Below are 26,391 nucleotides of genomic sequence, written 5' to 3' on the forward strand. Positions count from 1 at the left end.
TAATATAAAGTACACCTAGACAATACATTTACACATCTTGGAATTTTCAATAATTGACAAAATCTACAACAACCAATGACATCTAACCAGATGATCAACCAACCAATCAGCCAGCAGCCCAGTGTATTTAACTTGTTATACTGTAATTAAACAGGACAAGCATATCAGACGTGAGCCAACACGAGAAAAGAAATACTGATCTGAAGTTCAAAATTCATTATTGAACTTGGAAATAAAAGTTGAGAAAAAGTCTCACCACAAGGTCTATCTCGTAGCTGTTCTGGGGTCTGTTTCACCTGTTTGCAAACTGATTTGCAAAACAAGATCAATTCCTCTCCTGTTCATTTTGACATGTTTCACTAATCAAAACAAATGCCAAACATGCGACCACTTACTAGAACCCTGTTGGACTCACGAATTTATTAGCAATTTGTGAAACATGACATTGCCACCATTAGAGATCTGCTACCAAACAGTGCTGAGAAATCGCTGAAATGGGCCTCTGAAGCTTTTGATGATATCACATGATCTTTATTCAGCAGATTGAGGTTAAAATTTCCATTTTTTACTTTAAGAACATAAGGCATAAAACTGTTTTTTCTAAAGTCAAGAATGAACTTTTTGTTTTGTCACATTTTTGTTTAGAATATAGTAGGCTTAAACATGCAAAACCACTGGAATGGACCTTAAAAACCACATATAAGCCTATTCTTGTGTTTCAGTGTGCACCCAGTATATATAGACTGTCCCTGGGGTGGTCCTGCCTGGGACACAAAGGGACAGGTTGTGTGGACCTGGGGGGAGAACGAAACACACAGCTACTGCCCAAGCTCTCTTCAGTGTGATGGCCAGCACCCGCCAGCACATTAGCTGCTCCAGTGCTCCTCTAAAAACAGTGGACAGGACATGACAGAGCCACACACACACACACACACATCATCACACACCCACATGCAAATTCACTACAGTGAAAAGAGACAGTAGAGACAGCCTATTCAACACATGGAAGCATACTGTATGTAACCTCACTATCAAATCCAGACCCTTTGGATAGAAACACAATCATGTAACTGTTCAAGTGTATAAAGCTAAATACTTGGTGGTAAATCAACTCTGATTAACACTAAAATGAACACTGGCCCAGTGTTTATATAGGTCCACACTCGTGGACTCATAGTGTCATTCACAACACCAGACAATGTGATTTTAACACTACACTGACACATCTATTTTCCCCGTTAAGTGTTAAATATTCAACACTAATAGTGTCATTTTTTAACACCATAGTGTGTTTTTGTCACTGCATAGACATTTATTTTGACCAAAAGTGTAAGTGTAGTGACAGTTAACAGCACTACTGGTGTTAACCCCGGATTTCCCATTTACACCCCGATTGTAAACATGCACTGAATATGTTCCCACTTAGCCCCAAGAGTTAAATTACGCTCTTTTTTTTAATCCTGCAAAGCTGACTGTAATAAATCATTCAAGACCAAAATTTTAGCAAAATAACTTTGCAGTTAGCTTAATTGGAAATGGTTTTATTCAAATTCCAGTCCAAATTCAGTGTGTTTTAATGGTGATGTTTCCCTGTGATAAGCTATGGTAAGCTTAAATGAGTTAAACTGGCTGCTCACATGCAAGGCCTGACAAATGAAACACCTAAACATCCTGCAAGTCACATCCCTTAGTTCAGAAAGTAGAGAAAATTGAAAACTGACAAACTTGTGCCCAAATAAGCGTCAAACTTGAGCTGAGATTGAAAGTTCCTAACTGAGATACCAGTGACTGGCTGCTCATATACAAGGCCTGACAAATAAAACACCAATGCATCCTGGAATTCACATCCCTTACTTCTAGTGGAGAAGTTTTGCCCACAGTTCACAAACTCTAGGGGTCTCAGTTGTTGCTCCAACATCAGTGTTACAAACAGCTGCACAAAGGCGTACATCTAGGCCAGGACGAAGTGGGATTTAAAGAGTTCTTCAAAGGCAGCTAGCGAGCTGGTTCCCTGGCAGAGGATGAGCCGTTTGTCCACAATGATATAGTGTCACTCCTGTTCTTTGTTCTGCCTACAGCAAGGAGGTACAGCTGCTGACCCTCTCTTCTCCATTAAGTGGTCATCAATGCTGCAGCACGACTGCAAAGGAAAAAAAATATAATAACTGAGACAGTAACGAGACATTTCATAGGAGTGGGGTAAAAACGTTTGACGAAAGCATGCCATGATTGCTTACATAAAAAAAGTTTACTACTTTTGCTAACAAACAGAGGTTTCTGTTCAATGTGTGTTCAATGCATACCTTTAAAAACACCAAATTATATTATAGAGCATAAAAATATCTAGTTAGTCCTTGTTATCCCCAGGATGTGGAGACAGTTTTAGTTTTGAGTCCCAATAGCTGAGACATAAAAAGCTCAGAATCAGAATCAGCTTTATTGTCAAGTAGGTTTACAAGGAATTTGCGTTGGTATTTTGGTGCACAAAAATCAACATAGTTTGCTTGAGTGTATTGTTTTATTTCACAGTTTCTAGTACCATGAAGTTTTTGAAAGACAGAGAGCATGAATGGACACAGTCTGGCGTAAAAACTTAACAACCACAGTTCCACTCTCAGCTTACATGTACAGTATATCCTAAACTGTCATGATATTGTCTAGAATACAAGCCAGAACCAGTTTTCCCTCCTCCATATCTCAAGAAGTTGAGACACCTCAAGAACTTCCTAATCTTTATGACTAGACAGCCTGAACATCCTCACATGTCAAAGAGGGAAGGTCGCTGTGGCCCCTTTTGGTTGTCCAAGGATGACTTAACCATGATTCAGTAGTTACACATACATTTCTTATACATTTAAGCACATTTTCTATCACAGAGGTCATGTTACTATCTCAGTCTGACAAAATAAAGGAGACAATGTAAAAAAAGAACATGAATTTTAAAGTTACACGTGTATCCTTACTGGTTTCAGCGACATTATCTGGGCGCTTTACAGCTGCTTTCACAAGGGAGCAAAACCTCAGCTGATGAAGTCAAGTGTTTTGGAAAATTTGCTGTGAGATTCAGTGACATGTCTCAGCTTGAAACTGAAACAGAAATGGTTTGCTAGAAGCAGGTGACTAGTTTCCATGTCTTGAAATACCACATTCTGAAGTGTGTGTTAACAAGTGCAAAGTACACAGTCCTTGGACTGGACTTTCTAGCCAGTCATTCTTGAAAGTAAATTTACACCCACGCCACAGGTGAAACTCTTGGGACAATATTCTCATTTCCTGCTCTAATTTAGTCATCCTCCTCATCAGGGACAGATCACATGGGCGCACAGGTCTGGAGAATATTTCTCAAACAAACACTTCATTAAGTCAGAGTTAGTCATAACAACAGGAAAGCTAATAATGCATCTTATTGCTTCACATCAGTCATGTTCACACATCATCAGCAGCAGTAGCTCATGCACAGATACAGCCAACTGTGGTGCTGGTTTTTACTATGCTGCTCATGTTGAAGCCAATTCAATATTTCAGAGAGTCTCTACTGTGTTTGCTGGCAGAGGTCCACGGCCTACAGTGAGATACAGTATTCTGCAGGCCTGTGCCATCCTCTGCACCATCAACTGTGGCTTATAGCTGAGTTATTTTAGCAACAGTGTTAGTCACTATCAGCCAAAATGAGATGATGGGATGAGCAAAAACCCTTGCTGTATTTGTACTACTACAGTATGGATGAACAGTGTGGACCATTTTGTGATTTTAAGTGGATCAAAGGATCATAATACTGCCCTTTTAACCACGTGAAACAGATTATGGTTGGTCGTCACAGAAGATCAATTGGAATGGCAAGAAACATCAAGCAGGCAAGAAAAGAGGTCAGACAGCACCCCCTATTGATTAATATGGGGTACTGCGACAAAGAGGGAACATTGGCTGCATGGATCTATAGTCAAACATGATGGGTCTTAGTAATAACCTGCTGTTGAAATGTGCTCATTTAGGAGCCGTTAATCAAACAACATAATAGTACAATTACAACAACAGTTAGTACAGTTACAACAACCAGCGTCAGTGAAATCTTACAGGACAAGAATTACAGTACTACTAACAGGACAAAGACAACAAGTGTGGTAGGATCAGGACTAATCTATAATACTGATTACACCATGGATCACAGTGCCCCCTGTAGACACCTCTCGCAGTACTGTGAGTGAGTGTACACGCACAGCAGAGCTCAGCACTGCACTGCAGCACATAGCCAACCCAGAACAACATCACAGGACTGCACAGCTCAGTGCTGCTCTGATAAGAGAACACTCGCAACCGCTCAGATATTATCACATGTCCAAATGACCAGGATGAAACTGATTCTATGTGAACATCAGCGCTGAAATTTGTATTTAATTAGTACTGAAATTACATATAGAATCAAGAGTCAATGGACAGAAAACTGTTTTAATAAGCAACTAATCATGCGAGTTATTTATGAAGCAAAAATGACAAACATTCCCTGGTTCCAGCTTGTCAAATGTATAGATTTATTTCTTATATCCGGTTTATTTCATTATAAATGGAACATTTTTGGGTTGTGTACTGTATAGGTCTTGATAAGCAGGCATTATAACAACAAACATCTATTAATTAATCCAACAGAACAACACCACAAACTACAGCCTCAGAAATTATCATAAAGTCAAATCAACACATCTCTGACAAAGACTCAACTTAATAAAGTTCACTAAACTAATATTTGTTGCTGGTCGACTACTCAATCATACTGTATTTTCAGGTTTTCTTGTTATTTTGCACACCATCAGTAAATGTGATGTCTGGCGGACATTTTGCTGTCCCTCTTCCCCTTCTGACATTTGGCTAGTGGAGCATGAAGGGACGATAAAGCAGGTTAGCTCAGAGACCTTTAATGCTCCTTTAGTAAGATCTTTCTCTGTCTCTCTCTCTCTCTCTCTGTGTCTCTCTCCCCCTCGCTGCTGGCACTGCACCAGCAGAGAGAGCACTGATTGGGAAAGCCATATGGCAGGTAACAAACCAAGGGCAGGCTTCATGTCCACATTGTGTTGTGGCTCAGGCATCCTGCCACCTCATCTAATGGGCTCATCTGATTTGTCTCTGTATTCTAGGGAAGTATGTAGACCAGAGCTCAGTGTAAATATGCCATGACTGTTACTGACACTGCACCATCACCAGCTCGGTGGTATGAACAGCAGCTCAAAGTAGTCTTATAGCCGCAGAGTCAGCACCATCACACCGACTGGGAATGGCAATGGCCTTTGGCAGCTTGACAATCACGGCTGTTATGTACAGTGGATCTGTCAAAGCACAGCACAGCAGTGTGTAGGTAAAGCAATACTTTGTTCTCTATAGGCTGTTTAAAGGGGGCTTGTCTAGTGATTGTAACAACTACATAACTGCCACTATGCTTTTACTTTAAGGGAGCGATGTAATGAGTCTGCAGCATTTCTAAAACGAAGAAAAAAGAAGCTGTAATGTGTAGTGTGTAATGCCCAAAATACTAACTGGAGCATTTTTCCACATAATGCCTGACCAATTAATGAACATTCAGAAGATAAAAGATGAGGAGGAAGCTGAGTGTGGCATTCAAAAACATGAAGCTACAGCAGCTGTATATCCAGTTTACTTCTGCCATCTAGTGGTGTCATAGTGCACATGACAAAGCTATGGTTAATTGATAACACTGAGTTGCAGAGTTATGCTGTCTGAACCTCTCTGATTGATAGTCAACTGGTAGAAATACTACAAAGGCGTTAATGGAATTAAAGCATTTGTTACGACCCAACTGTCTCCTCATATCTTCTTTTGTCTTTTCTTGTCAGTGGTCGTCTATCTAGACTGTATTTCCTACAAAAAACACTTTGCTGGTCTTCGGCTCTACTCTACTACTACTACTGGTTTAATGTTTTTATGGTAAGAAACGCAGTGACATATTTTGGAACCTCTATTTCTTCCAGCTAATCAATTAAAATAGCCTGAGATGTTATAATTTAAAGTCAATAGTGTAGAGAACTAGTGTTTTTCACAGCACTGAACCTAAAATTTCCAGACTGAAACACATGGGGTATGGGATGTGAGGATCGAGGAACGTTATGAGGAAGGTGAAAAGAGGACAGGAGGGTAAAAAGATTTACTACCTCAATGCTTAGCTAGCACAAACAGGGGGAGACGGTGTGAACAGGAAAGTTGTCTGATCAGGGAACAGAATCACTGCAGATTTCAGATAGACACTTTTATGCATACTGGATGGCCAGTGTTAGTGCTAAATCACTGTCAATCTAATACATTCAATGGACCTTTTAAAATCCAAACAATAAGACTACCTTTGCTTTGTTGAATGAACCATACTGGTGGATGTTTTAATCTGTTTACTAAAAATTACTTTACATTACATTTACATGAAGTTTTCTCAAAAGCACACGTGTTAGACAGGTGACTTGCCTTCCAGACAGCCACTGCATTTAATTTGTGCAGGTATGGTGTGAAAGTCAACTTATAACATTAACGTAACTTTGACAATAAATATATAAAATGTGACTAAATGTTCAGTTTTATGTCTCTGCAATTGGACTTTTAAAAAGCAATGGCTCCCAGGAAGTTAGGACATAAAAACAAACTTAATGCTTCAGGAAATGGTCAACAGTAATGTGAAGCTTTATTTATAAGCTACAGACAAGATTTAATAGTTTCTGGGCTAAAACATGCAAAATCATGATCATATACTATTTGATCATAATGAATCATCTTGGCTTTTTTTCCTCTTAGCCTTTTGAATTAATAGAATTTAACTGACCAGGCCCTAACACTGGTGGTGTGTGCATGTAGGTGTAGGACCTTAATGACCTTAATGAAGAAAAAAGGTAAGACTGACAAGAGTGAAAAAGGGCAAAGAGGGAGCATTAAGAGAGAGGAAAGGAAATGAAACAGGAAGTGCAGGGGATGAGGAGGAGGCCGGAGGCTGGTGTCAGTCCCCCTGAGTCCCATTCCCTTCCCCTCGCTCCTCCCTCCTTTCATTCCTCATCTTCTCTCCTGCCATGTCTCTTTTCCTCTGTGTATTTGTCTTCCCATGATTCCTTACAGATGGCTTCCTCTGCCCCCCTTCATTAAAAGAATTATTTCATCCTCATCTCAGCCCCATTCATCTTTTCCTCACAGGTGGCCAAACCAACATTACAAAACTTTCCCATGCACACACCCTGTGGTCAGGGTTACCATGCCTCTGAAACTTGTTGGTATTAATCCGTCACTTTCTGACATATCTGATTCCGTTTAGTTACATTAAAGCAAAGCACAAGAACATCTGGCAATATTGTTTCAAACCCTGAAACCTGAGAATACTAGAAGTCCCTCTGTCGACCGTTAGAGTAATTACTGGTTATCTTTTACAAGGTATAACCAGAGCCAAAACAGACAGCGACTCCCCTCGTGACACCCAGCGAGTCCTCACTTTGTCCCAATCTGTTCCTTTAGATGTACAGCACGCCTCCTTTCCACCTGTCTCCTATTCTTCCTTTCTAATCAGGCGTCCCTGCCAATCAATTTGATCGCCATGACAACATTTCGCATGAAGCCCCTCCAAACACAGCCACCACTGCCACCACCCACCCCTATAAACAAAAACATTTTTTTTTAAAGAAAAAAGAAGCTGAATTCCGACAGCTCAGGATTGATGATGGGGAGTCCTGTCAAAGGCCAGAGATTAGATTAGGACTGAAGCACACACACACAAACCACAACACAGCTCAGAGGCAGCAGGTGCTTTTGGTTAAACCTTAATTACATGATCTCTGATTTCTCTAATTGATATGGTAATGACTATGTAATTAATGCAAAAGCAGAAATACCAGCAGCTCTCCTAATGAATGGATTTATTTGATTAGATATCCTCCTGCATATTTATGCATGCTGGCATACAGAGAGGACAGTGAGACTTATAAAACGGTTGTTTGTGGTTGTTGTCACAGTGTTGCTACCACTCGCATGCCACAACTACAAAGCTGGATGTGACAGAATTTAACATACGGATGCACATATGAACACAAAGGAAGCTGCTTGCAAACAAATCATGTAGAGAAAACTGTAAACTGTAACTAAAGAGATGCTGTACGTGTTCCGCTTCTTATAGCGCAAATGATTTAAGGGAAGAACACAGGAGTTTAAGGGAAAGGAAAAATTACTCTTTCACAGGTAGGTGGCGCTATGGGGCTGCCTCACATAAGGCCACAGTTTGCATGAATGAAGATGATCATGAACAGTCCTGGTGCACCCTCTGAAATTTGAAAAGTTGCTGTTATAAGACTGAAGATATATTTTGGTTTGAAGACAACTCACATCTGTTTAGAGCAGCAATAAAAAAGCTGAAACCCCACTACATCGACGCTCACACACACACACACACACAGATCTAACTTCATTGGCAAAGGGTCAGCTGTGACAATTAGATGTGACCCAGCTGCAATTACTCTCTGCCTCTGCAACACTCGCAGGGAGGGAGGAGGTCGGACTTTTGGGGAGAGACTGTATGTATGACAAGTCACCTTCTGGGGATGAGAAATCATTTCTCCTAGCTTAAAACAAAACGCCCTCACTGCTTGCTGACTCTAATATGTGCCTCCATATGTCTTCTCCTCTTCCCTTGTGAGATATCTGGAGGTATGTTTCGTGGGGAAGTCAAGTGAAAGCACATGTGGACGCTGACCAGGAGTGAAGAGCAGAGACCTCAGGCCTCTCCATCTTTCACTTAGCCATAACTACACCACCCAGACATTTCTCTGACAGCTGATCTGGACCCTGTCTCTCCTATTTAGTCTAATAGGTTTGCAAAAGAGAGAAAATAAACCAAAAACACTGAAAAGACTGACAGTTAGCACACAGGCTGATGTGCAGTAACTGTTTCAGTAACCGGTGAGAAAAAGATTTTTATGGTTACTCAACAGAATTTTCAGCAGTCCATCAGAAAAAGTGGTTATTTGTCACATTGGTAAGATCAGTTGTTGTTTTTTTACTATAACCTAGGTATGTTTTGATAGGGCACACCGCCTACATCTCATGACAAGGGTACAGTAGGCCTACTTGGGTTTCTCTCTCAAGTGGATGTCCATTGAAAGAAAGATTTCTCCACTTTGGGGAGGAAATAAGGACTTCCCTGCTGTCCAGACTATTGTACACAAAGTGAGTTAAATAATTGCGGAGTTGAAAATCTGCCGCAGAAGTGATTTTTTAGGCGTAAATAATTGCCTCTATTAAAAGAATAAAAAATACTGCACTGGCATCAATGCAGGCTCATGTCGCTCGCTTAAAAAGTGTGGGGTAACGTTAAATGATTTTCATCCTATAAACTAGCTAGTTGATGTTCCAACAACATGAGACATGACTCAATATGGGTGTGTTTCCTCAAGGCCTACCTGCCTTAGCTGCAGTGCTTCAAGGCCAAAAGGGGCGTAAGTTATGAAAATATAAATCAAAACTACTATGAAACCCAAAATAAAACTTTCCACAAGCTTGATTTTGGATATGCTTCCTACTAATTTCATTTGGTGAGCCGCACATTTGACGACGCTCTGGCTTGCAGAGACAGACAGGAGAGGAGCTAATACCATTAATGAATGGCGGAGCGCTAGTTGGTTAACTAACTTACCTATGAATAATGTGTTTCTTACGGGGCCACTCGGGCCACGGTTGATGGATGGCCTTACAGAAGCGGGTCAATTAGCCAGGCTGGGTTTCCCTCCAAGTCGGCTGCAGACAGCACCGGGAAAGCTCCCACCTCTGTCACGCGGCCAGGCTGTAATTAATCACCAGTGTGGGGCCTTCTCACCTCACACCGCCGCGCGCACAGACAGCCAATACATGCGGTTGGCCCAAATTACATCCCCACTCCTGTAATCTGGCTAATTGTCAATATTATACCTTGAGGAGTAGAAAGATCGTGACATAAAGAGTCTTACCTACCGACAAAAGATCTAAAAAAATATCGAGTATAGTATGCATACTGCATATTTTATAGACAGAATCCTTTTACTGTTACTAACAAGGCAGACCTAAGAAATAACCTAAATAAAAAGTGAAACCATAGACAGTCAGTAAAATTATAAAAGTATAAATTAACAATTGGGTGCCACAGCCTGAGCTTAGGCCTATTTTACTATTTCCACAAAAGTCCACAGTTAACTAATGCATCTACATTTTACCTAGCTAATTAGCTGAAGGCACCAGTCTGTAATGCAAATGTAAACACAAGGGTAGCCCCCACCACCAAAAGCCAAAACGCAGGTTTGGACACTGGTATCACTCCAAAATGCAATGGCAGGTCTTTTAAAAACAAGTCTAACACCAGACAACAGCTACATCTAAGTGCATAATGTTTTCTAATGCTGTTAATGGTTTGTTTATTGTAAATGTTGCGTATGCATACAAGAGTAAAACCAGTCTATTTGTTAAATTATGATCAGAAACACGCAAAATACAGAATTTCGACTGATGGACCTTTAAATCTAGCTAAATAATAAAGAATTCATACATTTAACATTATAGTTTGATAAAGTTTTTAGTGCAAGATCAGAAACAGGACGTGAGCATTATGTCTCACCCCATGCAGCAGCTACTTAGCAGTTCTATCTCTCTCTCACATACACACACACATACACACACACACAGGTACACAGAGCACAGATTGAGAGGCAGGGACAGAGATGTCACTCTGTGTTCACAGAACATACTGCTGTGGTCTGGACAAAAGCAGCAGGCTGACAGATGAGGTTTGTGTCTGGGGGCAGGGAAGCTATGTGTTGCTGCTGCTGTGCTGAGTGCGTGTGTGTGTGTGTGTTGTACTTATGCATATGTGCATGCATGCATGTCTCAGTGTGTGTGCACCTATATGTGTATGTGCTTGTGTGTGTGTGTTTACATGTGTGTATATGTGTGTGTGTATTTTGCTGGGGGGGTGGTCTCATGGGGCAGCTCTGTGTCTGTCCCATCTGCCACCCCACTCTACTGACACCCAAGGGAATGGCAGAAAGGGTGGGGGATTCATTTTGGAAAAAGGAATCGGGGTCCAGTGGTCTAATGGGCAACAATGCAGGTTTTACTGATGGTCCGAAGGCAAAGGACACCGGCTGGGTGTGTGGAAGCCAATCTACCTATCTATTTGACAAAACAGTGGGCCACCCCTGTCAAGCTCTGCCTCAGTCTGCCTAATAAGGCACGCACACCCCTGAAATTATGCCTCAAATGAGAAAGGGGTGGACTGTATTTTCACACACACACACACAGACATTACATACACCCGGGGCTAATGTCAGCCTAATGCATGGCCATGCTGTGGCCAGAGGGCTAATTGGGTATATAAACACAAACACATCCCTTGAGAGGCAAGAGGGGAAGGGTGTATTTTGTGCTATATGCTCCCTGTATTGTTAGAACGACAATTCTGTAACTTAAAGCTAATCAGTACTTTAGCAGTATCGATAATGAAAGATGACATGGTTTTTGCTCTCATACACCCAGCAGCTAGATGCTCTTTTGAAGCTGTGCATACAGTGTGATGTGTAATGACTTGGTGGCAGGTGGCATCTCATGCTGTCTTTATCCAAACTGTGATCAGAAGACAGTAAATGGCGCCGCCGCAGCTACAACAGCAACAAACATAACAGTCATGTGGAAGAGAAGCATATGGCTCTTGCACCACTGGGCAGAAGGAGCACTCAGCAAGATGAATGCTGAGGTGCTGGCAACAAAGCTGACTTTAACTTGTCAAATTAACAGCATATCAAAAGAGAGAGAGAGGAGGAGGAGGAAGAAGCAGCAGCCTGAGCTTTTTTGACAAGTGCCACTTGATGGTGACAAAGACAGCACAGAGAGAAACAGTGACTTGCTGTTGAGGTCAGATCACAGACAGTGTCAGTAGCCGAAGTCCTCGTGTCTCTCACTGTCACTGAGCTGAGTTGTTGATGCACTCATGTTTGACCATACATGTATCATATAAACACACACACACAGACATGCATCCACTCGGTGCTACCCTGCCCCCTCACTGCTTTGAGCGCTATGTTAATGAAACAGTTGCTTCTTTCCTGGCATAACATTAATTACTCGATCAAAATAGAGTGGGTAATTAACTGCCCTCCTTTACCAGTGCTAATTACATTAGTAGAGAAGGGCCATTTCAGGGGAGCAAAAGAGAGGAGAGAAAGAAAGACGGGATGAAGCAGTACCAAACAAAGACTTAGTGAGGCACATGCCTAGATGTGTGTGTGTGTGTGTGTGTGTGTGTGTGTGTGTTTTGAGAGAGAAAGAGACAGAGAGGAGGAGGCCACGTTGCAGGGAGACTCGTGGTTTTCACTCAGGCCCCCAGAGGCTTGGTCCTCAGAGGAAAGCAGGCTTATTGAAGAGGAGAGAGATGGGGGGGTGTTGTTGTTTATCTTGACATGCTCTACTCAGTCTTTAACGCTCGCATCACAATTAAGATGCTGCGGCTCATCAGCTATGTATACAAAACAGTGTAGCAAGCTGCACGAGCACACAGGTGATGGGCACAGTAAAAAATAGGTCCAGCGCAACCTTGAGATGTGGAGCTTATAGGAAAATCTTAATGTCCAGGAACTTGTCAGACAATCCAGTATGTGTGAAAATACTTACTGTGTTTCTGCACACTTGTAAGAACCAGCAAGACAATTCACAGTTTAATGCTATGTAAGAACTAAAACAACCAGCATCAGTGACTTTTTTCTCATTTGTTTTATTTGGAGCACAAAATATAATTACACCTTGAGATATACAAATCACATTTGCACCATTTTTTGTACCGTTTCAAAGAAAGATGGCTTCAAAAAGCATAATATTAAATTGCTAATAATTTTTAAATAAATAAAATTAACCAAACTCTAAAAACAAATTTGCAAATGTCATCTACTCTTTGTGTTTTCTCGTCCTGAGAATGAAGTTTGTGTTGCGATGACAAAAATCAATGAGTAAGAACAGCATGATATGGGTTAATGAACACCTAATACGCCCTGTTCTTTTCTACTGAGCATTTTGTGCTTTCGTTTACTGTACTGCATAGTGACTAGAAACCTGTACTGGGTTGAGACGTTTAAAATTAAACTGTAAAATCTATAAGTTATAATCATATAAATTCAAATTTGCAATGTGGAATGAAATAATATCAGGACATTGGTGTGACAAAGCATGCATTATAAGTGAAATTAAAAAGGATAAGGCTAACTAACATTTTTCCTTTACACAAGGCCAATAATCTTCTTTAGATTTGGGCATAACATTAAGATTTTGCTATGCAAGAACCTGAAAGCTGGGGTTGTTTTATTCCAAAAAAGAGTTTATCTTCTCCACCAAAACATCAATTCCCTATGATCATTTTGCTAATTAATCAGCAATTGTTAAGATAATTTAATTTCAGTAACAGTTGGAAAAGGACCACTTTATAAAAACATGTTTATATTATTCCCTAAACTAACTATAATAAGTTAAATTGCTTGTTCTTAAATAAATCAATATATGAATTCCTTTAGTAATAACCCTTGAGACAAAGAGTTCTCCCTTGTAAAACCGTAGAGATCAGAACAAAAAATAAAGGGTCTGTTTTTCTGGAATGTAAATTGTCTTCAAAAAGTCTACTACAAAAAAACCTCTCGCTAACTCACAGACAGTGTACACACATGCCATTTAAGGTGTCCATACACAGACAAATAGCACCCTGCTTCTTAGAGCTGCAACATTATATGAGAGTTGTCCATCATCCAAAAACATTCAGTGCTTTCGCAGCGCATCCTGTACGTCTCTGGCCAAGGTTTGGGCAGGCGTTGGAAGAACCAGATACTGCATGTGATAGTAGGTCAGAGGTAAATACAGATGTTTTTGAAGCTTGGGGTGAAATTAGGACCAGTTTTCCTTTTGTTTCCTTTCAAAATGCAGACGCTTCATGACACACACAGCAGTATATGGTCCAGTCTGGTGCTGTTAGCTAAGGAGCATTGTCTGTCTGTAGCTGTGGGTGAAATAATCTGCTCTGCCTCTGGAGTATTTGGCTGGTCTTTGGACATTTTCACACCCCATCCTGTTCATCCACCTGGATGAAAAAGGGACTAAGAAATGGAGGGGGCTCAGGAAGGTTAAAGTTATACATGGTCACTAGTGATCAATTTTCCATTCTCCCTGCCCTCTTAATGCCAAAAGAGGGGCTAAGTGAAGCAGTGGTCTGGGGTAGATTGGGGTGGGTGCTTTGCTACATCGGGGGAACAACCAGGCCCGTCATCGCTGGAGAGAAAAAAATATACAAAATCTATGATTCTAATCAATCAGGTCTTGCATTATTGTACATCCAGCAACTTTTTTCTGTCTTGTTCAGTCAAAGCTTTCGAGTGGTTAGTATAAGGGGTTAGACTGCATTCGTGAGTTCGGACAGGGGGGTCAGATAATGAGTTGGATGGCTACCTCTGAAGCTGTTCCCCCCTGAGGCGGGGCATGCAGGGGAGGGAGAGCCCTGGGGCCTGAGGACAGGAGCAAAAGCACTCTTCTGTTTAGCAGCAGATGGGAAGGAAGAGAAAGGCAAGAGAGACGATGAAGAGCTGGAGCTTCCTGGTATAGTGGGGCTGGAGGGCATTACTGTGGAAGAGAGGGCAACAGTCAGTCTCAAGGCTAAATATTACAACAAACTCAGAAATGTGAGGTTAATTAACACACACATTATAGACAAATATAAGGTCTTACTGTAGGGAGAGCCTGTTGGGGAGGCACTGCTGAAACCAGGAGATCCAGGTACTCCTAGACTGGTCATGGGAACCGTCCCATAGCCTCCAGTCATCCCTCCGCTGCCCCCGTAGCTTGACTGCTGAGGAGTGGAGGCTGACGGGTAACCCCTTGGAGACAAACTGCTGGAATTCCGAATGTAACCTGGAGGGAAAATGAAAACGTTGAGTCAGTTCTAGGTTTCATTAGTGGAAAAATAACTTAAGTAGTGATTTAAGGATTGGTTTATGTCTCATTCTGCACACCTTGGCTGCTCTGTCCAGGCTCCCCGATGCTGACGCCTAACTGAGAAGGATAGGAGCCCAGGCCCATGACACTGCCATGGGCTGGTGAGCTGGGAAGCGCCTGCAGCTGACTGTGAGGACGGGGAACACTGTAGAGCGCCTCTGCAATGTCGGCTGCACGTTTCAGCAGCATGTCCTACAGGAGATACAGTGAGAGTGTCACAGATACAGAAAAAGGCCAGGTGATGCACTTTTAGGCTGTCAAGATGTTACCCACGTAAACTCACTTATCTATAGCCTGATAGTAAACAGGTAAGCATAAAAAAACCCAAAAGCTGAGTATGTCTGAGATGTGTCCGCTTTTTGGCAGAGTCAAATCTCAGATGTTTAAGCTTCCTGACACACTAACACTGAGGAACTTATCGAACAGTCCCTGCTCTGAACAGTATTATCATGCAATCATAATTTGACAAAAAAATAAAGCCCTCTGAATATACACTTTGATGGATTACCTATCTCAAGCAGGTTTCAAACCTCTGCAAGTTAATTACGGAAATGAATGGAAAACGCAGTGGCTGCCTCAAAAGTAGGAAGCCAGTTATGCTTGCTTTGGAAAATGGTTAGCAATAATGTAGAATACACACAATTAATATTTAATGGGCCGAATCATGCAAAATCACTGGTGTAGTCTTTTAAATATCTGCATCTGTTCTGTGTATACCAATATGTCAAAGCTGCTGCTGTTTACCTGATTACTGTGTGGATTTCCGTACAGAGCCTCCACAAGATCTGCTGCTCTCTTCAGGAGGATCTCCTGCAAAGAACAGAATTCATTACATTAACATCTTAATAAGAGCGTAGCATGCACAGTTCCTTGAAAAATAATCATGAGCATGGTAAAGTCTTTTATTTAGGAGTCTCTAACCTTGGCTAGTTTCTCTGGGTCACCAGGATGTCGAGGAATGACCTTCTGAAGGCGCTGGAAACCATAGTCTATAGTTGGCTCATTTAGGGCTGAAATTAAATAAAAAAGAAACATATATTGCACATCAAATATTGGTTCAAGTTCATTAAAATCTCATGTTTAAAAACGCTCAGCTGTTGAAAACCTGTATACCATTGCAAAGTCTTAAAAGAGCACAATGTGTTGTCTAAATACCTGTGTAGATGAAGCGTCCAGGTGCTCCCTTGCAGAATTGTTTAGATTTATAAGACAGTGTGACCTCCACGACCCCAGGGATGTGTCGAGGAGGTGTCTGGACACGGATAGCGTGCGGTGTGATCAGCTGAGGAACAGGACAAAAATCATGTCACAAAACAGCAACAAATTATTCTCCCTATGCCTTGTAAATATTTAGGCTAACACAATACTGCGGAAAGATTAATTTGTGTAGACTGCCCATAAATCATCTAAATAATGAGACAAGCCATATGCTAAATATATCATTTCAAAATATGCTTCAGACTGTACCATCATTAGTGAGATGTTGTGGAGACAATTCCTACCTCACTCCACACCAGCATGCTGCCAAACACCACCTGCAGCCCGTCAAAGAAGTTCTCCCCAATGACGATGACCATGGCCCCTCCGGTGGTCCAGCCCTCACTGGGGCTGATGGCTTTGATACACGGGGTGGCTGCACAGGAGAGCAAAGCAGGAGTTACTCTGAGGGTTTCAATGCAGTATGTACACCAAGTGAAACAAGAGCAGATAGAGCGTGCTTCAAATCTGTTTCAGGGAGGAATGTGTTGAAAGTGCTCTTTAGTTTAGGATTGTTCTATTGTCAGGCAGAGTTAGAATTAAAAGCTAACATTATTTCATGGCTTCTTAATTCTATCCAGGTGGCTTTTATCCATGAGTAACACCACAAACTGCATGAAGAACAGGGTGATATGGATCTTTCCATATCACCCCATTTGATATGGAAAGATCCATATCAAATGTAGATCAAAAAGTCACATGACCTGAATGCATTGAAATCATATACAACAGTAAAAAAGCTGGTTAAATATAGAATACATAGACACACGCACAGTGGTGTATTCAGTAAAGTATTCAGATCCTTTACTTAAGTAAAAGCAGCAATAGAGCAGTGTAAAAACACTCAGTTACAAGTAAAGTTCTGCATTTAAATCTAAAACCATGGGAATATTATCAGCAAAATGTACTTAAAGTATTAAAAGTAAAAGTAATAACATGCAAGAAAATGGACCCTGTGAGCGTTGTGTTATTATTGGATTATATTTACTGATACATAAATGTGTAAGGGGTATTTTAATGTTGAAGGTGGCTGGTGTTGAACTGCTTAGATACTACTGGGTGCTACAGAATAACATATATATTTGTTATGATATGTATATCATATGTTTGGTGTGTAAAATATGTATCAAAAAAGTAACTAGTAACCACAGCTGTCAGATGAATGTAGTGTGGTAAAAAAGTACCACATTTCTCTATAAAATTAAGTATAAAATAGTAAATACTCAAGTACAACTACATAAAAACGGCACCTACGTACAGTGCTTGAGTAAATGTACTTAGTTATTGTCCACCCCTACACAGGCAAATGTAATGTGTGTTTCGAGATAAATATGGGCTGCTGACTTACCCTATATTAAATTGTGACAAGTATTTAATTAATGCATTAATTAGTAGCACCACTGGTTATGTTTGAAATATCGAGGTGATTATAATTGGACATTAAGCAACTCAAGTACCTGCTGTTACAGTTTGTTCCTTGGATCAGTGTGTACAATGTTTCTGAGTGTGAATGATGAAGTAGACATGTAATAAAATAAAATAAAAAGATAAATGGGGTGTGACATCTTAGTGTTGTAGTGTCAGTGTCCTACCATATTCCATACTATTCTCAACAGACTCGCCGGGCTCCAGTCTGCGAGCTCTCCGACCGTGTTTTGAGTTATTGTGGACGAACATGTTGTCAGACACTGCTAGGACGTGGCCATCTACACTCACAGTGCTGGACAAGACCACCTGAAAGGATGGAAGAGAGGAAAAGAGCCGAGAGGAAGATACATGAGTGTATGTGCACAACTTAGACAACACGCTGTGAGTCACAATCTCCGGTTACAAGAGCAAAATCCCTGAGCAACAATTTGTTTTGACGTACAGGTGATAGTAATATTTCTCAATAGGTAATGTGACATCCCTGGGATCTTCATAATGTGTCTGCATTCTGGTGATGACACACCCCTCCCCTCCATCAGGTCTCCATATGGCCTCTCCACTGCCTCTTGCCTAACTTTTTGATTCATACAGCATGCAGCAGGCTCATCGTTGTCTTCTCCTGATCCTTCAATGACACCAAACATATGGACCAAATCTCCCATTTTTGCCGGCCGTTAAAGTAGTGGATGATATATAGAGGCCCTAATTTGATTTTCTGGCCGCAGCATGTGTGTGTCCCTTCCCACATCTGCCTCGCATGGATGACACACATATAATTAATGAGAGGATACTTGTAGGTTTTATTCTTTGGATATTTATGAGTGTTGGTGTGATACTATTTCTGAAAATGATAATGAGCTTGAGTGTGTGTTTAAGAACATGTTTTTGAAAGTTAGAGGGAGTGATTCAGTGAGGAAAAAGACATTTTCAATTAAATAGTAAACGATTAATATTTTATAAAACGCATTTTTAGAAAATCAGACACCAAAGATAAAACCTTGAACTCCCTTTCGAAATAAACACATGGCAGTAATTTTGCAGGTGGAGGAACATAAGAAAGAAAAGGAGAAAAAGCACATGTGCTATAGGTGGTAGAAAGGGAGGGGAACCTAGAGGAAAATAACTGTAAATTATCGATCAAGCAGCAGACTCCTGTCCAGCTCTGATCACCTTTTAACCCAGAGATGAGAGTCTTGGAGTGCCTGTGTGCTCATAACTTCTCAGCATGTGTCACATTGCAGGAGTTAAAGCAAACATGGTGGAAGACAGAGGGAGCACAAAGAAGGGGAAGGGACAGAGGGTTTGCTAGGAGAAGGAGAATGCCAGACGGGGGCTGCTGGTGCTGAAAGACGGCAGAGGAAGTGAGGCGGGAGTGTCCCCTGTGACCACTTCCTGGGTCACGGAGCATGACCTCCTCCATCTGGAGCCAATCACTCAATTCTTGACAACTTCCTGAAACACCTCAACCTATTTCCTGCACCCCAGCACCCCAACAACCAAGTCTCCCACATATCTAACTCCTTTCGTTTGTCTTTCTGTCTCTCTGACTCCTTATTGATTTTTAACTTTCACCTCTAACTCCCTCCTCTATGTCTTCCATTGGAAAAAAAACTTTTCCAGAGCTTTACTATGTAAAAGTTTGTGACATAAACTCTACTTAGAACAGACTGGACAACAAATTAATTATTAAATCGTTCTATTAGGATGGAGAGGCATGAAGGGGGTATGTTTTGTGCATGACTGTAAAATCTTTTTTTTTATAATTTGGTTCCCATATTCAGTCAGCTCACACACAAGCACACACATACATTTTTTTCGTACCTGAAATCTCCTCATATCCCTCGGGTTTCCTGCTGTCTTCAGACAATTCTGGTTACATTTCAGGAAAAACTTCAAGAAAAACCTGCAAAGGTAAATAAGAGGACACATGTTTGTACATCAGCAACTAAGAAATCACATGAAAGAATCATGTAAATGATTATTTACTACCCTGCAACACACTAACAGTCAAAAGAGACATTCATTATTTTTCAGAGATAGGTCTTGTGAATGGTGTGTGTGTCTGCGAACATCTATATGATTACAGCTCCGACATCAATCCCAGCTGTTTAGCTTAGTATTAAAGTCAATGTTATTACACTTTAAATCAAGTGATGAGAATTTGAAGCACAGTCCAGTGAAAAGCGCTGCTGTGTTTCAAAGTAAAGTGGAGACAGTGATGTATGCCAGGGGACTCAGGGGGCCGTGGTATCCTGCAATGCTGTATTTGAACCCCCACATGGGAATGGAGAGGGAACGAAGTAGAGACAACTACAGAGAAAGTGAAATGAGGAGGTGGAAATAGGAAGGTAGTGACAGAGGCACAGGCGCTGGTATGGACATGAATTTTGTTTTCAAGTATATGTGTCTCATTTCGTATGTGAGTGTACTTTTGAGAGTGACAGGCTGTGGAGACTGAGAGAAGCAGAGAGAGAGAGAGGGGTGCTGATAGCCTATGCTACACCAAAGAAAACCTGAGAGGAAGGTGGAATAAATAGGAGAGAGGGAGACTACGGAGAGAGACTCCAAATCCCAGGTGTACGCAGTTCGGCAACACGGCCCGCTGCCATGGCAACACAGCTCTGCCGCAATCCCAAAGTCCCCATGCTGAGAGGCAAAGACAGCACTGGGAAAGAGAAGGCAACAACAATTCCATCACTAAAATACAGCGAGGAGGGAGGAGAGAGACTTGGCAAGGTGAGATACAGGAAAGTATATAAAGAGTGCAGGTGCAGACAAGGCTGAGAACATCCACACAAATCTCATGGTGAAGAGAAATTAAGCAGAGGATGTGTGTTAAAACAAAAGGGGGGGAAAAGCGAGCCTGGAAGTGATGTGGCGTTGTAATTGTGGCAATTGGCAAATATATAGCCCTCAAACCCGATGTCCACTTCACTCTCTTTCCTATGAAAAACACATCCATTAATGTTCCAATTAAACAAACAACAACAGTGTAGAAGACAAATGCTGCAGAGGGAGGCAGTGGTTTTGGGCTACATGGTTAGCTCCAATCCCACCCACACTGAGCTCTCTGCAAATATAAGTCATCTTAATGGAGAGTGGTTATTTGGAGAGGAACTTCATATTGGCCTCACAGCCCTGAACCCTCCCATCGAATACTAATCTCTCCCTCATTCTGTCAGCTTTTACTCGCTATTCTTCCATCACTTGCTCCAGCTTCCTCCCTTGTGGACAGGACCTGGCTTGAAACTAGCTCTCAGTTCCAACAGTGTGTCCAATATTTCTTGATTTGAGCTATTTCGTCGGAGGACAATCAATATTGTTGTTGGCAGAGGGTGATTATAATTTATCAGCGAGAGCTCGGACCTCCAACCTCAAGGCTGCACTAGACCTCATTTTTGGGTGGAAACATGTAAAAGGGCACATCTTCGCCTCTCCCACTACCTTCTTCCATTTCCTTCCTCCTTCACTCTTCCTCCTTTCCTCATCAGTGTCTGACTTTGTCATCCTTCCTTACATGTGCCTGTTGGATACCAGTATCAGTTTAACATGATTTAAAATGACTATATTCACAAAGAAAAGTTATAGTTTGTTTCCTGACTCTGAAAAGGGACCATAATCAAAAGTGTTCAGTTTCATTTTACTGCCTCCTTTGAGGGTTATGCTGTATGTATCCTTTATCCTGGGCAATGATTCTTACATTATGGCTCGTTTTTAAAGGCTATAGCAGCCATTTATAGGGAGGTAAGTCAGCACAGGGACCACATTTTTGGTTTTAATAACCATGTCCATGGTCTGGCTGTGGTTTAGCCATAATAGTTTCCTTGTCACTTGCTTGTTGGCCACTTAATGTTCATTTTAGCAGCAGTCATCATTCATTTGACTGACTGACATGATAAAACTTGAGGTGATGCCTCAGATAGCAAAATCACAACCCCAATTGAGAGGTTGTCTATATCCATCTCAGGCTTTGTGCACTTTCTGAGGGTTCTTGACCCTGTTTGTTGACTTCTTCTCATCATTCCCTGTTTGTTTGACACCAGATGCCTCACACACATAGAAACACACATTCACATGCATGCATGCACACTCTAATACACCGACACCCCCACCTTTGCCCCCCTCCCAAAAACCCATTGAGTCAACTTTTCACCCCCCTCAGTTCGGACGCACACAGCTGCAAATGCTGAAATTAAAGCGAGACATTGACGCATATATTAGCATGCATTAGCCGCTTCCCCCTGCCCACTTAACATGCAAATCTCCCAGCCCCGTCGCCTCGCACCTTCTGCCACACATTCATTTGCTGAATTATAATTAGACTAATCTTGCATAATTAATAAGAAGTCGAGGACCCTCTGTTTTTTATCCCCTCCTCTATTGTGGTTGCAAAAGTTTAATATTGCTGTTGTTTGTTTTTGTTTTGGTAATGTAATACACCCACACACCTCCCCATCCAGAGGGAAGAGATGAGGAGAACATGCAAAGAATTGGAGGTGATTTTCATGTCACAGGGAAATTGCAGAGAAAAGCTATTTTCAAAGAACTTCACAAGTTTAAGTGTGTTTATATTTAATGTGCGCCTTGTTCTTTACATTCACAGAATATTCTATTCCATAAAGCAGGTGTAAAATTATGATTCTGTTTGTTTAAAATACAAGTGAGTAACATAGTGCAAACAAAGCTAATGGGATGCTTTTAAACTGTTATACATGTCTGTAATGATGAACAATTTTGTTTTCAATTGCTAACAAGTCAATTTTATAAAGCTGAACAGAGTGTAAGCACCTTCCTGCTGCACTAGATTACTAATGAAAGTTTACTGTGGCCAGCAATAGAAACCAAGTCCACAACATCTACCCTCCACAGACACACTTAAAGCAGGAAACACAAACAAAACATAGACCCAGGTCTTAAACCTTAGGATCATTTTCCACTGTGGCACCGCAGGGAGTCTGTTTTTTCTTTTCTGTCTTCACTTCTGCATCTCTGTCAAGGCCTGGAATCCCTTTTGTCTGCATCTGCTTCAGTTCCCAAGACTAAACACAAGCCTCGCAGCATGAGGCGACCATCCCAATGGTGACAACTTGCTTACCTAAATCTAGTTCAGTGACCAACCAGTAAGTCATGACACTTAAAACAATAGCAGAAATGCAGTTTTTGTAAATATTTCACTCCTCAGTGTGGACCCTCTGTTTCACGTTTCTCAGTCCACTGGGGCATCTGTTACACATAAGTGTTACACACTATGCTTTACATATGGCCTTAATCATGCAACGAGCACCTAAGCAGCACAGGACCCCTAACAAAAATTTTCATAGGCATTCATCAGCACTAATCACTGTTGACATAAACTGCCTTTTCACATAGACATAAAACACATCGCCCCGTGTGCTCATTGTAAATTAAGGTTTACTGGTAGCAGCAGCTCTTGAAGCATGTGATGCAAAAGGTTTTAATGCAGAGTCCAAGTTAGTTATCAGCATGGCTAGAAAACTTTCTCCACTCGTCTCTTTTTCTGGGTTTAGCTTTGGCCCTTCAATGTTGGGTTACTACACCAAAGATGACAAATTTATGCTTTCATACAAAAATATGGGAGGGGAAATTTAAGGAAAAGAATGAGGAGGAGGACATTGTCATCATTTTTGTTCAGCAGACGTAGATGCCTTGGTGCTCAGACCTCAGCAAAGAAGAGTAGAGGAATGAGGACAAAGAGGTCAAGACTGCTCCTCTTCTTCCTCTTCATTCATGTGACCCTGACCCCCTCCACATTGTTCAATAGCTATTGATTGTAAGAAGAGAGAGAGCGAGCAACAGAGGAACAGAAAAATGAAGAAGAGGAGAGGTAAAAGCAGAGGAAGAGAGGGAGAATGTTGATGTCCTGTATTCAGGGCCATCACTCATCAGACATCCCCTCCATCACCCCCCCTCCCCACCCTGAAAAAACAAAACAGTGTCCTGACATCGCAGTGGAGGGGAGTTGAGGGGAGGGCAGGGAGGGAAGAGAGGAAAATTAGGAAACCAGATGTGAAGCATTAAAACATACTGACATGCTGAGGGCCTTCCTCTGCCACACTCACACACTGAGAGCACTAACTCATACAGCAGGCCCAGATGCATGCGCGTATGCATGCATATGTCACACACTGGCTGGACAAAGCACATACGCATTCATGCATGAGTTCACGGAGAAATACACAAAGACAAATACTGACTTGCAAGCAACCATGTGTGCACAATCAATCATGCAAAATTATACACATTAGCAAAAATGATGCCTTAAAACAAATGTCAAAGGTTTGTACATGCTAGCTGATTTTTCATAAAACATGTAAGTAATGGGCCAAAAACAAGCTGCAGTTCTTGGCTATGCGCTAGGATTTGAATACCTGAGAATATTTCACGGCAAGGCACAAATCTATAGATGGGTCGTCATGCATCATTGTATGGATATGCAGCCAATTAGTACATGTACTCGGGCTGAGGAATGGCTGGGGGGGTAGAGGGATGGAGGTGTTTTGTTTTCCTCCATGGGGAGAGGCTAGAACTGTGTTTGGGGGATGGAGCAAGGAGGTGAGCGGGGGTAGTAATAAATACCCCTGGACCAGGGTCCCCTGGCAGACTGGAAGCTAGACTGGTCACCAGGGTTAACACCCGGGGCACATGACCTTTGACACTGCTAATGGGGCACAGAAAACCCTCCATGAACTGATACCCCCTCTGTTGCATACCACCACAGGACCTTTCACACCAACCTCCCAGTCCAATCCCCCTCACCCTCCTCCTCCTAAAACATACAGGGATATCTGTGGCTTCAGCTTCATCAGTGAAACTGACTCCATCGTGTTTTCTCCCTTTTTTGCAACAGCTTTTATAATGCACATCCCTCCAGTCATCAATAAAACAGCTGTAGCTTTTTTTTCATTTTTACAAGATCGTTACAGTTAAAACCTCTATCCACTATCTACCTATTAGAAAAAGACTGGCCACCACATTACCCTGATGTCTAATAGTCTCTCAGTGACATCAGTACTTGTACTCTTACTCCTGTAAGAGTTGGGAGAGTTTAAACAACATCTGCACCAACATGCTGACATGCACCTCAAACCAGCCAAGTGAAATACAGTGGTGGAGGAAGTATTCAGATCTTTTTACGCAAGTAAACTCAAGTACTACTGGTCAACTCAAGTAGACTATGTAACAATACTCTTGCACGTGAAAATCCTGCATTCACAATCTCACTCAAGCAAAATTACAGAAGTATTATCAGCTAAATGTACTCAAAGTACTGAAAGCAAAACCACTCGTTATGCAGCTGAAAGGCAGTGTTATATTATTATGCACTTTATTATGGGATTATCATGACGGATACATAAATGTGTAAGAAGGATTTTCATGTTGTAGCTAAGGTTGAGCTCATACTGTTGGGTATTTTAATCTATTAAAAATGCTAATATTTTATTGATATTAAGTTGATAGTGTGTTTGGGTGTAAAAATCTTAGTCTTCAGTAAGTAGTAGTAACATGTAATTATAGCTGTCAAATAAATGTAGAGTGAAGAGTAAAACAAAAGGAGTGAAAGTATAAAGTAGCAGAAAATGGAAACACTCAAGTAAAGTACAAGTACCTCAAAATTGTACTTAAGTACAGTAGTTGAGTACATGTACTTAGTTACTTTCCACCACTGGTGAAATACCAGTTCATTTGATCAGAAGGGCTGGGTACTGACTGTAGCACTTAGTGTCGAAAACTATAAACTACCGAAATTGGAACAGAATGTCAGTTCAGATTCATAGTCTTTACTCATTCTTTAATCAGATAATTACTTATTAATAATACTCACTTTGCCTATTTTAGATAATGTTAGGCAAGGTTCTTGTCTGGCTGTTTGTGAGTAGACAATATATAACATTTGAGAAGTTTCTTTTGTTAAATAAAATAAGAATTTGTAGAAAAACATGTTTACATTCCTCAAAGTAAGGGATCGGAAAAAATATTGTTTTGATACTGGTAAACTCAGCTAAAATAACTGCACTATATCAAAAAGAGAATCAGTGAGTAAATCAACTCCAGGTAGTCTCAGGCAGACAGCGAGCACATGGAGGAGCTCTTTATACATTTGCCTGGTGGATTGGCTGTGCCCCTCTTGGCCTCTTCTCCGTTGCCTCCCAGGCTGGCTTCACCCCTGCAACCTCAGACCCAGCCCACCCCACCTCTAAACTTGAGAACTGTGACAAAGCCAAACATTTAAACCACTAGTGCTGATTTATAGAGCTTGGTAGTGCTGTAAAACCTTCAGGCTTGCCACCGCAAAAGTGACTGAGGCACGGCGGAGCTGAGAGGAAAAGTGGGCTGAGAGGAGGAAAGTGGAATAATGGGAAGGGTACACAAGAGGCACTCGAGTGTTTCAACAAGGTTTCTCCTGGGTGCTAAAGTGTTTTACTGCATAACCTCTCGCTGGCTGCTAAATGTGCATTTCAAGAATTTAAAATGAATTAATGTTTCAGTCTCCCAAGCTTAGCCAAAAGCATAGATTGCATACAAAGCTTGGCCACATGGGACTGTGGTCAGCCTGCCAAATAGACGGATATGGATAGATATTCATAGTCTAGAGAACATGAATTCACAACCAGGACAGGGAATAGAACTCCCATCAGTGGCCTCACCTCTCCCAGCATGCTTGGTGTGTCCTGA

General features: G+C 41.4%; 1 protein-coding gene across 4 annotated transcripts in view; it reads right to left on the bottom strand.

Moving 5' to 3' along the window:
* Positions 1-12,737: 12,737 nt before the first annotated feature.
* The window catches only part of ebf2 (EBF transcription factor 2), a 29,685-nt gene continuing 16,031 nt past the window's right edge, over positions 12,738-26,391 (bottom strand). For 2 of the 4 annotated variants that reach the window (XM_044197005.1, XM_044197006.1), the window contains exons 7-16: positions 19,519-19,600; positions 17,862-18,003; positions 16,515-16,645; positions 16,168-16,294; positions 15,934-16,022; positions 15,757-15,822; positions 15,030-15,204; positions 14,746-14,928; positions 14,470-14,640; positions 12,738-14,292 (exon numbers count right to left, since the gene is read on the bottom strand). In XM_044197005.1, the coding sequence (XP_044052940.1) occupies positions 14,261-14,292; positions 14,470-14,640; positions 14,746-14,928; positions 15,030-15,204; positions 15,757-15,822; positions 15,934-16,022; positions 16,168-16,294; positions 16,515-16,645; positions 17,862-18,003; positions 19,519-19,600 (1,198 nt within the window). In that variant the 3' untranslated portion in view covers positions 12,738-14,260. Of the gene's footprint in view, positions 14,641-14,745; positions 14,929-15,029; positions 15,205-15,756; positions 15,823-15,933; positions 16,023-16,167; positions 16,295-16,514; positions 16,646-17,861; positions 18,004-19,518; positions 19,601-26,391 lie in introns of all 4 variants that reach the window. The other 2 variants (XM_044197002.1, XM_044197004.1) reach the window with 1 other exon arrangement.

Source organism: Siniperca chuatsi, linkage group LG5 (assembly GCF_020085105.1).
Source record: "Siniperca chuatsi isolate FFG_IHB_CAS linkage group LG5, ASM2008510v1, whole genome shotgun sequence".
NCBI lineage: Eukaryota > Metazoa > Chordata > Actinopteri > Centrarchiformes > Sinipercidae > Siniperca > Siniperca chuatsi.